The 19,220-nt window shown below is 41.4% G+C and overlaps 1 protein-coding gene across 2 annotated transcripts; it reads right to left on the bottom strand.

Annotated features, from left to right (window-relative positions):
• Positions 1 to 887: 887 nt before the first annotated feature.
• Positions 888 to 17,949, bottom strand: LOC119702845 (pancreatic lipase-related protein 2-like). 2 transcript variants are annotated; one of them, XM_038141478.1, is made up of 14 exons: positions 17,461 to 17,949; positions 13,616 to 13,713; positions 11,097 to 11,145; positions 10,139 to 10,293; positions 9,001 to 9,126; positions 7,315 to 7,449; positions 5,286 to 5,394; positions 4,575 to 4,691; positions 4,372 to 4,494; positions 3,360 to 3,478; positions 2,538 to 2,667; positions 2,234 to 2,345; positions 1,539 to 1,706; positions 888 to 1,047 (listed from the first exon to the last, which is right to left on the bottom strand). In XM_038141478.1, exons 2-14 carry the CDS (start codon positions 13,616 to 13,618, stop codon positions 984 to 986), a joined length of 1,410 nt encoding a protein of 469 aa, XP_037997406.1. In that variant the 5' UTR covers positions 13,619 to 13,713; positions 17,461 to 17,949; the 3' UTR covers positions 888 to 983. The 2 variants fall into 2 exon arrangements, with proteins under 2 accessions (XP_037997406.1, XP_037997407.1); XM_038141479.1 differs by lacking the exon at positions 11,097 to 11,145.
• Between the last annotated feature and the right edge of the window lie 1,271 nt (positions 17,950 to 19,220).

The following is a 19,220-nucleotide window of genomic DNA, read 5'->3' as shown; positions in this document are numbered from 1 at the left end:
TTAATCAAGGATACAACAGGGCTGGGGTTTTTCTTTAAAAAAAAACCATCCAGAAGTCTATACTCATAAATGTTTTCTCATAGTATTTCTGCTCTTATTTCTTGGAACTTTATCTGCCCAAGTGCTTGTGTGTCATTTATCAAACATGGGGAAATGGAAGTAAATAAATTATTAACTCTTTCTCCTTCTTCATTAGCTCAGAGTTTGGGTTTTATACTTGGAAAAATATCCACTGCCTTGGTCTCTTACAGCTGCAGGAGACTCACTCATGCTGAGCTTTGCAGAGCAGTAATGGTCATTTTAAATGTGAAATGGTCAGTCCCAGGTTTTGCAAACCTGATTACTCAGAGTTTCTCTTCAGGACTCTCAGTGGCCACTGCGAATGTTTGTGTTTGAAGTTAAACAGCATCCAGGAGCTGGGATTCAGTGTTTAGTGGGGGGCACTTGAGGTTTGCCTGGTCTGCCTTTTCCAGGGAGGTGCAGGTACAAAGGGCTGGCTCACCTGCTGCAGGAATCGCCTGGCCTTGAGCTGCTCCTGCCTCATCCCAGAGTGTCTTCTGAGGGCAGTGCTCCTGTGTGGGGCTGCAAAACCCTGAACAGCAGCACAGGCTGCACAAAGGAGGTGTTTCAGACCTGCAGGGACGTTCTGAGGACACGTGTTGCCTTGAGAGTGTTTGATAACATCCCAGCTTTATCTGTCAGTGTGGTGGGACTCAGTCCTTGCCTTGAGGAACAGATAGAGTGAGACTGTGCAGTGTTTGAAATGGATTTTAGCATCTGTGATTTCTGGTTGCTCCATAGTTACAAGCACAATAAACATGGCTCAAACATGAGAAACATTGACGTGTGTTTGCAAAGAACTAAAAAAAACCCAAAGGGAACAACAATTTTTTTTTAATCTGCTTTAATTGTGTTTTGTGCCAAGATCTCCATGCACAAGACTAAGGGTTTGCTCAGCTGCCATGTACAGACCTTGGCTTCCTCTAGCAAGGTGTGAGTAACTGAGGATCTCCATATGCCACAGTTCCATGGCCACAGAAAGTTGACCTGGGATGAAAAAAAAAAAAAAAAAAAGGCTTGATTCAAGTTTTATCTCTTTTTGCCCAATGAAAAATGAAAGGGTGCCAGCTGTCACCTTGAGGGCTGTTAGTCCAACCCATAATCCCACTGAAGGTTCCTAATAGCCTGCTGCAAAGATTATTAACATCTGCTATTAACAGTAACAAGGCGAATTGCTTCTTTTGGGGACCAGCTGTAAAATTTGAGGTTTAATTGCTTTGTCTTGGTTTGTAATTGTTTCGCTGTGGAATAGCTAAACATTTCAAATTATTAATTGCTGTATTCTTTTTCAGACATTTATTCCCTGGTGCATAGTCAAACATCTGATTTTTCTGATTTTTTTTCTGTCCAAAGCACAATGCCTTGTCCTTTTGCTCATTGAAATTCACATTGTTGATTACAAACCATGGGTCAAATTTAAGACATTTCTCCATCTTTTCTCTCAGATGCCTTCTGACCTCCAAATGGGATACACTTACCTATGGCCATCTGCTCCATGTATTATATTGACTGTTTCTGCTCCCAGTCTTGCCCAGAGCAGGGAGAATATGGCTTTATTCCAGAGAAATTCAATTTTTGTAGTATTTTTGGGGTTGATTTCAACATCAAGGTACTGTGTGTAAACATCATCTTGAGAGAGGTCTCCACTGCAAATAGAAGGAAAAATGGCATCACTAAGTTTAACAGTTCAGAGATCACTGAAATTAATCACACGTTCCATGTATTTTCAGGTTTTCCCTTTTTTTACAATAGAAATTTGCATTTTTGGTGTTTTTTGTAAGAGCACAGGGCACTGGACCAGGGCTCTGAATGAGGAGAGGATGAAAAGCAGTACAGGACACTTTAAATGTGCCCATGGCAGGAGACCATGGGGAGGTGACAAGAGTGAGACTGGGCTGTCCCCAGAGCCCTTGTGTGCTGAGTTTGCAGGGATCACTCACCTGGAGTTCAGAAACACAGAACTCATGGAAATGGAGATGCCTTCCACTTCCTTTTTTACAACCATCCATCTGCCCTCACGGTTCTTACTTAAGTAATGACTTCTTTCCTATCTGATGTGAAGCAGAATATTTGCAATGCAGGATGAGTGTTAGCACTGCTTAAATATGTGGAAAGTATGTAGATTAGTGCAAGCAGCATTAAATACTGTAGGGAAAATATTAATTAAACTTACCTGGCAACTTCATATTCTTTTGAGGTCCCCTGTGTGTCGTAGTAAACCAGGTTTATGTCTCCCCTTGTTTTCTTTACACCAGACAATTTGACAAATACTTTTTGTCTCCAAGCTGCATAAATAAAGCCAAAAATAAATCCAGACTATCATTGGTGAGCTTGAATGCTACATTGCACAAGTAATGTAGCATTTTCTGGCAGACTATTAGCAGTTATTTATAGAAGCAGCACAGGTACAGGGCTGTAAATCACATCAAAGCACTTTTCCAACTTGTGAGCGACTGGAACAAACCTTCTCCACTTACTAGCAAAAGGCTCATCTGCTGCTGTATTTAAAAAATACTTTTGGTCTACCCTCTTCAGTTTTTCTGGGAATCTGTCAGCATAGTGCCCCATCATTGGACATCCCTCCTGTGGACATGGGAAACAGATTCCCTAGGGAAAATAAGAGCATCAGTTACTGAGGAATATTATTTTTCATGCTAGCCCTTATGAAATTAAGGCTCCAGATGCTGTTCTGATCTTGCAAAGCTGTGGCAGTACTATGTGTTTTCATAACTTAACACCAAAACCTGACAAACTTGTTTTAGATAATGGCTCCTGCACCCAAGAGGGTGCAGATTGAGCAGGTTTGGTAATAATGAGCCTGTGTATGGTTATAGCCTGAAACCTGTTAGTTCAAATACTTTCCAGTTAGATTCTAGTGCAAAATACAGGCCAGTTTTACCCTCCTAGTCAAGGGGAACTTGCCTGCATTCACAAATGGGGGAAAATGAAAGGAGCCACGTTCATAAAAGTATTTAGGTGCTCTAATCAGTGCCCAATGCAAACTAGAGAGCAGTCAAGGATTCTGGAGGCTCTAAAAGTAGGAATTAGTGGGATACATCTACCTAACTGACATTCCCTTTGCATGAAGGTCTGGGGTGGGAATTCCACGAGCTTTCATTTTTGTCCCCAGTATTTTGGTGACACCATTTGTGCTTCAGGATTCCTTTTCCAGAGTGGAATAGTGGAACTGCTGTGTGCTGTGCTTCCTCCTACCCAGCCACCAGCATCCAAGTGCTGGCTGCTCCAGAGACCTGGAGTATTTGCTTTACACCTCAGCCTTCCTGGGCTGAAATACTTACTTTCTTAAAGTCTTCATATGAGCCACAGGGATAAGCAAGGTATCCAGTGGGGTAGAGGATACTTGCAAAATAATACTCGTGGCTGCGTGAGTGGTGGCACCCCCCAAAGAGTGTAGCATCTGTTGGAAAAAAGTTTAAAGTTTATGAGCTCTGATAAAACAACCTCCTGTAATACTCTGCAAGAGTTGCCCTTGTCTCACCATGGAAACAGCTCAGGCACACAACAGAACAGCAGAATGGGCCTGTAATAATTTCTTTTTTGGTCTGAATTTCTAGTTGCAGGAGAAATTGCTGGTTTTTTGGGTTTTGTCTAGAGAATGGTGTACCATTACCCTAAGATTTCCAGTGAGATGCATTGGTTTGCTATGGTGTAATAGTGCCTTTTAAGAAGACAGTCATATATACATACATACATACATACATATATATATATATATATATATATATATATATATATATATATATATATATATGAGATGTCATAGCAAGATAACACTTGTCACAGTTTTAAGGACTTAACAGAGCATGGAGAATCCACCAAACTGTCCAAAATCTCTGAAAAGAGAGAAGTTTCAGATTCAGAGGTGAGGCATGTACAGTCCCTGGAAACACTGAGTGCTTTTACCTAATTCATGCCTTAGAAGTGTTGGATGCCCTTTACAGCATCTGCAAGAAACCAGAGGTGGTGCTGTCATGCTGCTGATTTGGCCTTGCTCAGCCTGGAAAGTCTCCTGCTGGGGTTGTTGGACCTGCAGACCCCCTGCTTCCTGCCTTTTTGGGGTTTGTATCTGATTTCAAATTACAGAAGCAGGGTTTAGGCATGTATGACACCTCCTTTCCCTGCAGAGCTCTCTGTGGAGCACTGTTCTGTTCCAGCCTTTGTTGTTTCTTATTCCTTTCAGGCAAAAAGCAATTTTGTTTTCCTGTTTTCTTCCAATGGGCAATTTTCACAGCTCATGTTTCAGAACTGAACAAAAATAAAATATTAATTGTGTTGGAATTGTATGTTTACCTGCAATGATGGCTTCAAAATCACTTTGTTTCATCTCTGGAATTAAATCAGCGCATCCAGGCATCACAGTTCCTCCATTTGGGTAAAAGTCCAGGTGCCCAGTGGTGTTATACATTCCAAACCCTGAGACATGCATGGGAAGGTGTCAGTGTCTTGGTGCCATGCCCATCCCTGCAGGTGCCCCCTGGCACAGGAGCACTCACCTGCTGCAGGGAAGTGAGCAGCATTGCTGTGGATAACATCAACAAAGTTTGCATCTGTAGGATCCAGTCTCACCTCGGCAGGAGTACCTTCAAAATAGGGCCCAGCAGGGTCTAAACCTAAAAGAAACCCCCACATTTAGTGGTTGAGGGAGAGAGAGAAGTGTTGCACGTGTTAATATATCTTTCACCAACTCATGAAATCAGATGTTTAGTTTTGCAAAAGACAAGCTCAATAATGATGTGAATTTCTAAAAAATATGCAAATAGTATGGTTTTGTGAACCTTTCTGAAAACTTATTCCAAGAGAAGTAAACTATTTTTTTTCAATAGATTATATAATGACACATTATATTACTAGGAAGGAGGCATTTATTACCCATGGACTTATTACTGGACTCTAAAGCTGTAAATAGGGAAAACTAAGGGCTCTTGTTGCTTTGTCTTTGGCTTGATGTAACCCAGAGAATGATGGTAATGCTACAAACATGTTAGCTATGCTTGTCCTTCCACTAAAGAGTACTTCACCTAAACACAGAAAGAAGATGCAATAATTACCCTGTTTCTGAGAAGCATAAATTTTGTCTGCTCTCATGACAGGTATCTCCAGCACTGCCAATAATTTAATTCCAGTCTACTGACTGTTGCAAGTTTTTTTTTCCTTTAAACACAAGCTGCTAGCTCTGCATCTCTGTGAGCAGAGTTATCCATTACCTGTTATCCGTCGGATGCCTCGGATCCTTCTTCCCGCCTCTCCTGCCGTGTGTGCTCCCAGGCTGTGGCCAATTAAATGGATTTCATAAGGGGAGTACCCGAACATTTTCTGATCATTAAAGTGGTGGTGGTGGTAGGAGATAAGAACACAGGCTTTGAATAACAAGCAAAGAGAAGGGCTGACATTATGGGCCTCTGGGAACATCTAGGCCGACTTTCTGCATAGCAAACAGAGGGGGAGTTCCTTGAGTTAATTGCTGTTTAAATTACACTAAGAATTGACAGAAAAATGATCCCATCTGGATTTTTACATGCATAGTGATGAAGGGTTCCCTGTTGTGGTGTTGGCATATGCTTGCTGTATTCCATTATCCTGTGTGACAAAATATGGACCATCTTTCCCATTTGGATCAATCCCTAATGTAATTTTCCATAAAAATGATCTTCTTTTTCATTTATTTCTGCTACTATGCAGCCTTTTTTTTTTTTTTTTTGGTCACATATCTATTTAGAATATGTGATCCTGTAATGAATAAGATTTTCACTGCCAAGCTCAGGTGAGGTGACATCCATTCTCCTGTTAGCCAGGTCTTACCTGTACAAGCCTTACACTGCTGAGATTTCATTGAGTTTTGTAGCATCCAAAACCAACAAAGTTGCTAACTGCTTGAGTTTTTTACATTAAGTTTTGTAATGTGTGTACCAGAATTAAAGCAGATCTGGAGAATGGGCCTGTCTGCCCATTCAGAGGACACAGTCTCAAGCTACGCCAAGGGAGATACAGGCTAGAATTAAGGAGGAAGATTTTCACAGAAAGAGTGGTCAAATACTGGAATCATCTGCCCAGGGAGGTGGTGGAGTCACCATCCCTGGATTTGTTTAAAAAAAGACTGGATGTGGCACTTGGTGCCATGATCTAGTTGAGGTCTTGGAACATGGGTTGGACTCGATGATCTTAAAGGTCTCTTCCAACCTAAAAATTCTGTGATTCTGTGATTCTGTGCCTTTATTGTTAGGTGTCAGATTCCTCTGAAAACATTTTACTGCAGTGCTTCCATTTACAATGCAGCTGAACTTTTCTGACAATAAAACTCTAGAAATTTTTTAATTAGGAAAAAGACAAGGAAGTCTAAGTATCATTTATGCATTTTTGTAAGGGAAGAAAGGGTGCCCTAGACTGCCCATGATGCAATAAGAGAGAAAGTAAATAAGAAACTGAACACATCTTTAAATGACCTGATATTTCTACATAGAGGAGAAAGATCCAGAAGCCAAATGTGTGAGGCTACATGATTTTCCTGGGAAGGAACAGTAGATTTTGGTAAAGTGTTCTTTGAGCCTCAGGTTCTTGCAAGGTTGGCACGTTTCCTCATGGGCTCTGAACTTCCTTTTGCTGCACTTCAAGATGAACAACTCCTGGCCGGGGTCAAGTCCAGTGCCAGGGTCAAGTCCAGGCAAAATTCTGACTTTCAGCTGCTCCAAGTACCCCTGAGTCTTTCTGAAATCAGTGGGAAATGCTGCTGCACAAACCTTGCAAGTGAGCGGTTCTGCACTCTGTGCAAGAGTGAACAGCTGCCTTTGGGAACAGGAGGCTCGCAGCCAGGAGGCAACTGCTCAGTTCATGGTGCCTGTAGGCAGCAAACATGGAATTATCAAGTAAGGCAGCTTGTTTTGGTGGTGCTGAGATATTAATGCACTTCTGGCACGGCTGTATAACACTGGGAAGCTCTGGTTAGCACTGAACTTGCCTCGTTTCCCTGGAATGCTGGCTTGCCTGCAACATCGTATGGAGATGTTGCCACCTACTGTCTCTAATTAACAGGCACATCTCCTCAGTCTCAGCTTCATCTGTGTCCTTTGAGGCTGTGAGAAGTCCTCACAGGGCCGGTAATTAGCATAATTAGCTGGATCTCAGCCGGACAGCCCTGCCTGACCATGCTGGCCAAGGTTCAAACCCCAGGCAGCAGGGTCACAGCCCCAGCAGGAGCACTGAGGAACAGCCAGTGGCTGGTGAAGCAGGGTGTTTTACCTGCAGAGCTGTTATGAAATAAGCAACCTCAGCCCCCAGCACACGGATGTTGTTCACTGCACTGACGTAGGTGCCTTTTGCTCCCTCTTTCCAATCCACAGCAATGCAGTTGATGTTTTCCACCTCCAGTAACAGCTGACGGGGGAACACACAAAGCAAAGTATTTAAAGAAACAAAATAACAATCAAAGATTCACTTTAAACTGGACTAAGGATTAAAATGTAACATAATAATGAAGTTTCTCATTCTTTACTAAATGGGGCTCTTCACCGTAGCCTGTACTACACTGAAACACATCTTACAAGAGAGAATGTAACAAGCCATTCCTCAAAAAAATACCAATTATGAAAACTGTAATAAAAATATTTTACTTTATACACCATTTCTATATTTGAAATACTTCTGAAATGCCATACAACTGCACAGTAGATTCTATGTACAGTATTGTGACTTTCCTTGAGGGATGTTGGTAGTTTAACTGAATTGTATAAGAAGTATACTGTCTTATTTACCAACTGGGATTAAAACTGTGAAAGACTCAAATGTCAGACTCAAAAAAATTGGAGGAGAGAAGAAGGGTTCTATTTCAGCAAAGAAAGCATTGGCCACTTTGGTACTGGGCACAGTCCTGCAGAGATAGTCATTTTTCCAGGGAAGAATCATGTTAGTCTGCAGTTACAGTTTTCTGTGAATAAGGCTCACTTAAGGTTTGAGATAGAACAAGGAGTGGTAACAAAAATTAATCCATGAGAAACAGCTAAAGGTGAATGGAAAGGAAAACAGAAGTGGAACTATAATGCATCCTGGACTCACTCCTCTCCTGTGGGGACCATAAGTTTGTACAAACATAAGTTATGTACAAATATAAGTTTGTAGCGTAGAGAGCCAGAAAGAATTGCTGCTTCTTTTCAATTGAAAAAAAAAATAAGAAAGAAATTTAATCTGAAATTTAATTTCAGATTAAAAGTGTTCGTAGATTTGTGAACAGAAGTAGTGCTGCCAATTTGTGACTTAGTATCCAGTGGTGTCTTTTCCCAGCCTGGCCTTTTCCCTGCCAGCACAGAAGCAGCAGCAGGTAGAACAGATCTTGCTTGTCTGCCAGAGCCAAGGTACACTCTGCTGGTTTTGTGGGAGCTTCCACATTTCGTATTTGAAATGGGTTTTCCACTGGACTCTCTAATCAAACAAAAAGCAAAAATTTTGGTGGTGCTCTTATGTTTGTTTGTTTGTTTGTTTGGGTTGTGTTGTTGTTTGGGTTGGTTTTGTTTTTCTCTAAGAACAAATGGTGGTGCAGCAGGGTTGTATTTATAGACTGAAACTTGAGCTTTACAGTCAGGAGGGCCCTTGGACTGAAGGAAGGCTCAGTTGCTGCTACTGGGAGCAGCTGTGATTTGGTGTCTAATCCCATGTCTGCACATGGGTGTAGGGGCTGGGGACAGCTCTGTTCAGTTATTGCTTTTGTCTGATCTGCAGGGTTTGCAAATGGAAACTAGAGAAAAACAATGTCAGAGAGGACCAAGGGACCTTGATATGCTGCATCTTCCTGAGTGGCAACACTGGTGTGTGTAAAATTTAATTCTTGGTTCATATCTTCTACCCCCTAATGAACTGTAAAATGCATGGTGGGTATTACTGCCCAAAGGAGAGCAAGAGAGCTGATGGGAACCAGGGGATACTGTCTCATACCAAGCACATTTCTACCACCCAGCCTGTTTTTCCAGTGCTGCCAAATCCATGAATGATGAAGGAGGTTTTCCTATGTGAGGAAAAATGTGACTTCTGGATGGTCGAGGAGTTTATCGCTGAGATCACCTATAGGTCAAAAAAAAAAAAAAAAGGTTTTATCTGGTCCTACTTCTGAACATTTAAAAAAGTCTGCTAGGTCATACCCTCAGGACTAAAGGGACTCTGACAGGACAAAGTCTGTGGTTTTTGGAACTCAGGGACCAAGGATATCATCTTGCTCAGTTCCACTATGGTTTCCACAGAAATGGAGCCCTTGTGGTTATTGCTGCTCCCATCACTCTGCAGAGTGATGATGATGCAGAACCCCCTTTTGCAGGATATGAAGCAACCTAAAAGTGCCACATTGTCACAGGGTGTCTCTTGGCTTGAGGTGATGGGTTTCTCCAGGGAGCAGCCCGCCAGCTCCACAATTCCTGCTCCAGCTTGCCCTTTGCTGACCTGACCTTTGGCTCCAGTGTGCTGCTCTGCTTCCAAGCTGCAGCCTGTTTTCCTCATCAGCCACTCCAGAAAGGCTGGAAGAACTTCATGCAAGGGCTGCATGCAGCAGGGGTGAAGCTGATCTTCACACAAGATCAAGCTGCAAGCTACTTAATTATCTATTTTTCCTTGATAATGTTATTTGTCTGTATTGTTTTCAGACAAATACAGGGGCTGTGATGTCAGCTCAGGGAGTTTGGGTGTGGAAGGGCTGTGCCCTAGATCATAGATATGCTGAGGTTTAATGAGAAGTAGTGGAAGCTGTGTTTTGATTTATTTTATCAGCACCAGAAGTGCTGAGCAACCTGCTGCTGAGTGTATCCCATGTACTCCAACCTTTCTCAGGGACTTAAATACATGCAAAAGGTAGTCTGCCATAACCTATATCCTACATTTCAGGAAAATACCAGGAAACTTCTTGTGCCCTACAGTTCATTCATAAAATTTTTTTGTGTTTTACCCCAAAGTGCATTCACTAGTGTACCTGCAAACTAACTTCTGATTCTGACTTGTTTGCCTATGGTGACTGACACAGACTTTGTAACAAGTTAACAAACATTTTTAGGTTCAGTCAGCTTTTAATGTTGAAAATAAATGTCACCTGTGAGTTATTTCCTGTTTCTCTGGTGTAGAGAGAGAAGCTGATGTTCATCTCTTCTGGAGAATCAGGCAAACCTGTCAGAAGCCTCCCTGGTACCCCAGACCAGGGGGGGTCATCTGTAAAACAGCCAAGCCTGGGGTAGCAAACTTCTTTACCTAGAGCAGAAGAAACAACTTGTTTACATGAATGACTCTCTTGCTTGATGATGTATTTGAGACTAAAGCAGTTTGAAGAGCAAAAAACTAAGGATGTAATTTTATGATTGATTTTGAAATGAATTTTTTAAAGGTCATTTATATGTCCTTTGTGTGCATTGCCTCAAGTGGGAACACAAGCAGAGCTAAATAAACCAAGTAGAGGAGGATAAACCAAGTAAAGACCCACACAGTGTTTTGACACCACTTTCTAGGCTTGTAAAGAATTAGTTCAGTTCCTTTTTAAAAACAGCCTAGTAAGAAATGCTTGTTAGAATTGCTCCTGTATACCTTCTACTCCAAAGCATTGTGTCTCTGTCATGGGAATGAGGTAACCTTGTACAAAGAATGATGTGAATATTTCCTTCAAAATAGTATTTTTTTCTAGATCAAGTGGGTCTTGTGCTCTCTTACACTCAACTTTTATGTTTTAGCATTGGTGGGCTGAGCACCCTGTTGCTGATCAGTTCTTTTTAAAGATCTTGCACTGCCATGATAGAAGTAGGACACACAATTCTGAATTTCTCTGTGGATTTTCAGCAGAGAGTTATGTCTCTTGCGCTCTTAAAAATAACTTTTAAACATAGCAGAGCCTTTTAGCATTAGTTCCATGCACTGTAACAGACATTGCTCTACAAATGACCCATACTACAAAAAATCATACTACAATTCCAATGTAAAGGAAAATAACAGTCATCATTGCCATGTCCCAGTTCATCTGAATTCACTTTCTGGTGGCAGTATTTAAAGATACAAGTTCTCACCTGCTACTCTGCCAAGGAGGTAAAATGCAACAATCCACATTCCAAGCACCTAAAGCAAATTGAATACACAGGTTAAGCAGTTTATTTTGAGTGCTTTGTCTTTTTGAAAGAGCGTAATGCAAAGAGAAATGCAAAGACCTTCACCTGAAGAGGAATAGCCTCAGACAGTGGTCTGTGCACAGAGGAGACCCATCAGCCAGAAGGAGGCCTGGGGGTCCTGGCAGACACCAAATGACCATAAAACAATGTGCCCCACAGCCAGCAGCAACCTGGGCTGCTTGAGGGGCTGTGTTCCCAGCAGGATGAGGGAAGGGATCCTTCCCCAGCACTCAGATTTGCTGTTCACTGCATCTCTTGCATGGACAATACTGCATGCTGACTGCTGCTGGGGTCAATCAGATCACAGGATCCTGATTTTTTTTTTCCAGCTGTGGTGGGAGAGGTGAGAGGTGTGGTACAACAAGCACAGTGGTGCATGTAACTTGTTGCAGTCTGCACTCTTGGCAGCTTAGGTCCCTCACTGCAAGAAAAGCTTTGGTCAGATTCCTTTCCTGTACACTTTCCTCACTGGTCTTTTCTGTGTCAGATCTTCCATGAATTTCACCTCCTCCCCTCTCGTTTGCCTCAGTCACTGTTCTTAATTTCCTGTTTTAGGTGTTTCCTATGGCACCCACACTCCATTTCCAAAATACTGCTTTACTTTTAAACCAAAAATCTGAGTTGGCACCCCCGGCCACTGGGATAGCTCATTAGAAATATTAAGAAGAAGTGGGAAATTCAGTAGTTATAATCTGTCTATGTGCATAGCAGTCTCCAAGTGACGTTTTTACAGATGTGAGAAAGCCAGAAACACAACACCCCAAAGGCCCCTGACACTACAAAATGCTTTCAGAAACAAAGAAGAAACAATTGGGAATTTTACAGAATTGAAGCTTGTGTGACACGTGTCAGACAGGAGGAATGTGTGATCCACCTCTGTGCTTGTTTTTGATGGAAGTGGGATTACTTGGCTGTAATGACATGGTTTCCTCACAAAGCCAAACGGGACAGGTCAGAGCACTCTCTAATAAACTCTGAAGTCCCTGTTTGGTAATAGCTTGTTTTGTTTGTGTGTTAGGGCAGAGGAGTGAGGATGAATATCTCAGCAGTGAGCAGGAGCTGCAAAGTGCAGAGCTGAGAGGAATCATGAAATTTAATCAGAAATACAGTTCTGATCCTAAACCTCATTTATTGATGTTGTTACCAGAGAGGAAAACTATCTGCTCGAGGAGAGTGGAAAGCAGAGAGGAAGTCTGGCAGTAAAATAGGAGAGAAAAGGATCAGGAGCTATTCTAAGCAGCTGGTGAAGGGCAGGAACAGAGAAGTCCCAACTGTTAGCCAAAAGGAGCAGCTCCATTCAGCTGGAATGTCTGTCAAGGTGCCCATCATCCTGATGAGAACCTGATGACAGTGCAGGAAAATCACAGCTGATGTGGCTCACCAAATGAATTGGAGAACTCCACAGGATTTCTTAATATTAATAAATAATTAATACAAAATTAAAAATTAAATAAAAAAATTATTAATCACACCCAGGAGATGTACAGTCCCTGTCAGGAGAACTACAGCAGGAAGGAGAGTAGAATTTTCAGACCCAAAGCTTGAAAGGCAAGTAATGATTTAAGGACATGTGGGAGATCATTGCCAAATAAAAGTGATCAGTAATTTCCTTCAAAGGATCTTCCTTTGAAGGAAGAAAATAAAAATGGACATGTGAAATAAAAGGAGTAGCAGAAATTTTATCATTTGTGGAATGTTGAAACATTCTGTTATTAAGAGGGTTTTAGTTTGGGTAGAAGATAATTTTTAAGTGGGAAACCTTTCTGTGTCAGCCTACGTTAATGACAGAAAGATTGCAAAGAGGTTAAAAAGCTATGTAAAAAGAGCTCAGGCAGCGTGCAATTTGAAAATTCTTCCACTGGGCATTTAGGAGGCGTAGTGCTGAACAAGAGGAACTGGAACGACTTGTTTGTGATTGTGAGCTCAGCCTACCCAGTGCTGCTGGCAGGAGGCTGCTCTGTGCTGAGCTCAGGTAGCATCTCAATGCACAGAAAACGTGCAAAACCCGCACCAAATATTCTTAAATTGATGTTCAGCCTAGAAAAAGAAATTGCAAATATTCCTAGCCTGCCATCCTGTCATATAAAAGCTCCACTGGAGCAGTGGTGGCTCCTCACAACAGGACATCAAGTCACCTTCAGGACACTGTTGCTCAATGAGTGACTCATGGGCCACAGTGGGGCTGGGGAGATATGAGAAAGTCTGCATAATGACTGTCTGCAGTGTATTTTTAAGTCCCACACATGTACCCACACACCTTCTTTGGACATGCACACAAGCAGACACACAGAAGCAAGGACAAATCTCAGGAGTTCTCATTATCAGCATTTTAACCCAATGATTTCACTGCCATAAATAGATTTTTTTAAACATTTTAAACAACATTTGTTATGTATTGAATTACTAAGAATTTTACTCACCATTCTGTTATAGCACTTGTTATCTCTTTTTCTGGTGGGCAGTACCAGGGTACAAAAATGGCTGCTGTTTTCTTTAATAAAAATTGGAGAGCTTTATGCTGAAAAATAAAAGTAATAGAAAATAAATTAAAAACCTATGGGTAACTTGGTAAAGTGGAAGAAATTAGAAGAAAACAGGGAGACAAAAAAGAGTAATACTGGTAACTGGGAATGAATGACTAAAAGTTACACAGATTTCAGAGGGAAAATAACAACATCAACGTGTATAATTTATGGGCATTGAAATTAAGGAAAAATATTTGATGCATGAAAGAATTAAGAAGATACAATGTCTTTTTGTTTATCTTTACCAAAACCAGGTGGAATTCACAGCAGGGGAAAAAACAATTCTCACTAATTCTCTGTTCAGACAATTGTTTTAGATCTGATGAAGAATAGCTGTTGGAGCTGGAAATTCAAAAAAACATTGAACTTCAGTAACTCATACACTCTTCAAAAAAAAAAAGAAACTATCAGAAAAACTATTGGTAATTTTTTTTTAAGATATTGATCTGTGGGAAAAATCCAGATACATAATTTGAAGAAAATTAATATGATATTAGGTAAAAAACTAGGATGGATACCCTGAGGAATTTCAGACCTGTGGAATTTCAGTCCAGCATCAACCTAAGCAGAATAATGAAATTCTCCACAGGGGAGTTTCTCCACTCATTCATGAAAGAAAAATCATGAAGAACTGTTAAAAGATTAAATTGTATAATTGAATTCACTTACATGACATGACAAACTAACTGACAGTCTTAGAAGATCAACATTTTAAGCCACATGATCCTTGGATTTTAGGAAGATCTCTGCCACTTGACATTTTGATTAAGAAAGTAAAATTATATACATGCAATACTACAACAGTTAAGTAGATTAAAATTAAACGCATGGATTAAGTAGATTAAAAATTGAGTAATTATTGCATTTCAGGCTTCAGTTGGAAGAACTAGAGGGCAGCTCCTGGGTTTACAAATACAGTTCTTGCTGCTGTGAACCATCCTGTCATATTACATATAATATGTTATCACATATCATATCATTATCATATCATATATCAGAGCTTACCACGATCAAGGTGTGATTTTGGTTTTTTGGCTTTCTTGCTTCAGGGGTTGTTTAACTCGCTGCTCATGCTGGATCATCACTGACAAAGGTTTTGGAGGAATCAGCTTCTGGCATTGCACTGAATGCCAGCTCTCAGCATTGATATTACTGGACGTGAGCTCAGACTGAAAAAATGCTGACATCTAGGCTAAAGTGTGTAAAAAAACTACAGTTTTTGGATGTAGGATTGTTTTTTGGTGTTTGGGGAATCAAATGCTGCCACATTGCATATCATGTTTGCAGATCTGAGGTGAACATTTGAGGGAGCTGTAACTGCAAAGACCTTTAAAGTCTTGCTAATGTATTAGTAGTGACTTTTGAAGTGCCATGGAACTTGTTGTTCTTTGTTTCCATACATAAAATTGGGGGAATACTCCTTTCCAATTTTCAGGTCTGCTTTATCCCCTTTAATACTGAAGTTTAGGTTCTCTCCCTTCTTTCAGGTCCTTTTGATGTGTGATTTTTTTTTGGTTTTTTTTTTCCAATTTTTTTCTTGCCTTACCACTGCAACTATATTTCCTATATTCCCTGCACTAGCACTGTCCTTAAGCAGAGAATATCTTTGCAGTTCTGTCTTTTCTCTGTTTTATTGCTTTCTTATTTTTCAGCAGTCTGGCTCAGCATTCAGTTAAAATTGCAAATCAATAAAAGGAGGAGAACCCATCCAGAGTTTAACATATAAGCTTTAGATGTAGGAGTTGTAGGTTAAATTTCTCATTCTCCCAGCAAGTTCTTGCATGGCTTTGAGTGTGAGGCATTTAGAGAACTACTTGCACACCCACGTGTGGAACATTACTTTAAATGGTAAAAGAAAGAAAATTTTAAAAAATGACAATGGTATCTTTAGGCCTCATAGTGGGGATCATGTACGTATTTATCCTTTATTATATATGTGAATACCTGAAAGTACAATATGATTTTTAGTTGTTTATTTGAATGCGATTTTGTTGTTCAGCCTGCTCTATACAAGCACACAAAGAATACAATTTTTCCAAGGCACAGCCCACAGTCAGTGGCTCAGGCACAGCACTTGAGCAGACTATCAAATAACTATCAAATACTCAAAACTGGAGTGCAGAGTACTGAGGAAAATGCTGGTGATATGGTGTGATAACTCAGATAGCAGAGTAATTGGCATAATTGTTAAAGACTTTATTTCATCTCCAGCTCCTTCCCATGGACCCAGTGCAGGGTTCTGGATGAAGGTTCTGACACTGCTTCAGTACAAATGAGCAATGACAAGTAAAAATCATCTTGGCATTGGTCAGCCTCCTTTCCTGCTTGCTCACCAGCTTTTAGGTACAGTGAAGCTCTGCAGGAAGGTACTGGCCTTGATTGAATAGCTCAGGAACCCACACATTTAACATTAGAGAAATCAATTTTGTGGCAGAGCAAAGATGTGCAGAACCTTTTGCAAATTTTCTTCCTTCAAACCACCCAATACAAAGTAATAACCATGGCAAGGCAGGGCTCACACACATTGTCTGCTCTGGGTAGGAGATTTTTCTGGGTGCCAATTGACCTCTTAAACTGAATCTGAAACAGAGGACTAGGACATTGACCTGAATGACTCAGAATAGTGATGCAAATTATTTTCTTTAAGCATTTAATGTGGGAAGAGCTCCAATAAAAGGTTAGGTAGGTATGTTGGCAGGTGCAGTACGATTTAAGTTGTTTAGGTCAGTTGCTTAGAACTGGTGAACAACTTAGGAAATTGTAGGATAACAGTGAAGAAAATATATTTAATAACAAGTCTGGCTTCCTACTGTGCAGTATTTGCTCAGATTTCCTAAATAATAGGGTTCTCACCTTGACCTTACATGGTAGTCATACATTCCAGTTTACAGAGACAATTACGATAATTTAATCTGACTACAAGCTTCATAAAAAACCCAAAACAAACTAACAACATAAGTGATTCAGTTTGGGGAAGTGGCTGTGCCAATTCTAAGTAACCAGGGAGCCTTCAGCTGACCTGCAGCCACCACCTGGCCACTTGTCTGTCCTCCCTGGGTGATCTCCACTGCTCATCTCCATGATTAGGCTGCTTTTAAGCTTAGTCAGCTCCAAGACCAACACTATTGTCTTTTTATTGTCCATTTCTGAATTGTAGAATAACCCTTGTCAGTGACTAGTTCAAGTTCCCCTGTGCACAGTAGTCTACCAAAAAAAGTCTCATTTTTCACATTCTTCCACAAAACAGCTCTATAATTCTTCCCCATTTCCATTCTCCCTTTAAATTTTCAGTGCTCCTAATAATGCTTAAATAGGTAGCCTGTTTTATCCTCCTTTTTCATTTCTGCTGTTACTCGTGTTTTAATGCATTTTCCCTTGAAAATGAAAGAAATCCAGCCACCATCTGCAAATACTGTCATTGTGTTCTTCCTTTAAAAACAGGGATACATTCAGCTTCAGATTACCTTAGCCCCACTGAACCCACCCTGTTTTCCTAGCTGCACTGCATTGTCACAGCCCAGAAATTCTCATCCCCTACTGGGATTTCCTGGAATTGAAAAGTCCTAAGCCTCCTAGCTGCTGCCCAGGTCCCTCTCTGAGTGCTGCTCTTTGCTTTTTGCATGTTCACTCAGTCCACACCACTCAGCCTGGCTATTTTTAAGCTGAGGAATCCTTGAAGTCCCGAGCTACAGCTCGTACAGACACCCATCCCTAAACCCCAGCAATTTTTCAGCACTTACCACTGTGAAGGCAGAAGGGGTGGGTGCTTTGCAGGCTCTGTTCAGCCAGCTCCCTGTCAGATCCTGGTGGCTGCTGGCCTTTTTCACTTGGAATCAGTGCCACCACAGTAGGTGCAGACCTGCCCACACGGTGTCTAATTACAGGCTTGGTGTGGGTGAGCGAGAGCCTTCCTAAGAGTGATCCCCTCAGTGCTGGCTGTAACAGATGTTGCCTTTTCTTGTCTCTCCTTGTGTGTAATTCAGCAGCATTTTCCCCTCCTGAAGTTTTTGTTACTTTGAAGAAAAGCAAAATGAAGCTGTTTGAGCCCCCTCAGAGGGGTTGTTGTGTGTGACATTGGTGCTCTCCTGAGTTACCTGGTTGTTGTGAGCTGGAGGTACAGGTAATGACTGACCCTCCACTGCTGGGCTGTTCAGAGCAGGAGCTTTATTTCCCTGCTCTGTGTCCCCCCCAGCAGCCACCAGCTGTCTTTTTGTTATCTGCCTGGTGAACATGCCTTGTCAAAGCAAACCTGTGTACATTTTCATACAATCAAACCTCCTTATATATTTTTTTTTTTTAAATAAGGGAAGACTAGCTTCTTTTAAAAGAAAGGAATAGGGAAAGTAGTCTTATAACTAAGGGGCAATATAAGTATCTGAGTTTTTACTAGTGAAATTCCTCAAGCTCAGTCTACCCACTCCCATTTTGTCTAATCTATGTCCTCTTGGGCCATGTGGGATTTACACTTTAGGTGTCTCTGTACCAAGCTCTCTTATCAGCTGGCATGCTCTGGATATAACTGGTGTAAACTGACATTATTGTGATCCACCTAGATCAGAGAAACCACAGGCACTTTCATTCAAAGTTGTTCCAGGGGAAGGATAGGGTGATGATAATCATGTCATTCATCTTTTCATGCCTTGTCCATCATGTAAATCCCAGATTCTCTTCTGTGCTCCGGAGATTGTGAGTCACAGCCATGTCAGAACCCAGTTCTTTCAGTTCCTCAGCAAGGCCTCAAGTCCCTACAGTGCTGTCTGCAGGATGGGTGCTGCCATAGTCACCTGGGTAGGAATGACATTCACCCTTAATCAGGGAGTGGTGCAAGTGCCTGCGGGCAGGAAGTAACTTGGGCTGGGTCTGTGGTTCACATGAGGAGCCAATTTGTGGTCCTGAGATATGTGCATTGCCTGAAAGAAGATATTTCAGAAATTACACCAAAAAAAAAAAAGTTTCTCCATATACTGAATTGTGTGTAAGGCAATCAGCCTGCCAGGCGTTGGAAAAACTGAGTCAGGAGTGTCTGTCACTCCTGTTCCACATGGCACCTACAGGAATGCTTGGGTCTGGGTCTGGTTCTGCACAGTGGTGCAAGGCACTGCCACATATGAAAATAATCATTAGAAAGAACCCTGAGAGGAAGCCCTGGCCAGTAAGGGACTGCATCTCGCATTTAATTTCAGCTTCCACTGACAATGTGTGTGTAATTTCAGATAAGACAGAAGAGATGCAGCTAATAAGAAATTCAACACTTGAGTCTTTCATTGACAGGAAGATGGAGGCTTGGCAGCAGTTATGGGACACATTCATTGTCCTGCTCAGAAAAATCCAGCTCATTAGATAGGTCTGGGGAGGAATGAGTTTGGGGAGCCAAGGAAAAGAGATAAGGAATGTCCTGTGCCCTCACGTGCCTCTTGTCAAAATTCTGGCATGAAACTCAAATGCAAAGCAGCCACTGAAACTGGTGCCTCTGTTTATGATGAGACACGTTTGGAATCTG

The sequence above is a fragment of the Motacilla alba genome, chromosome 6 (genome assembly GCF_015832195.1).
Source record: "Motacilla alba alba isolate MOTALB_02 chromosome 6, Motacilla_alba_V1.0_pri, whole genome shotgun sequence".
In the NCBI taxonomy this organism is placed as follows: Eukaryota; Metazoa; Chordata; class Aves; order Passeriformes; family Motacillidae; genus Motacilla; species Motacilla alba.
The sequence above is the reverse complement of the archived record's forward strand: the minus strand, read 5'-3'. Positions and strand labels throughout refer to the sequence as shown.

What these genes read in the sequence shown, in the direction of transcription:
- LOC119702845 (XM_038141478.1), bottom strand. An exon ending in AAACAGGAAATAACTCACAG is followed by an intron (nt 9,127 to 10,138) that starts GTGACATTTATT and finishes TTTGACCTATAG; the next exon opens with GTGATCTCAGCGATAAACTC. An exon ending in AGCAGATGAGCCTTTTGCTA is followed by an intron (nt 2,346 to 2,537) that starts GTAAGTGGAGAA and finishes TTATTTATGCAG; the next exon opens with CTTGGAGACAAAAAGTATTT.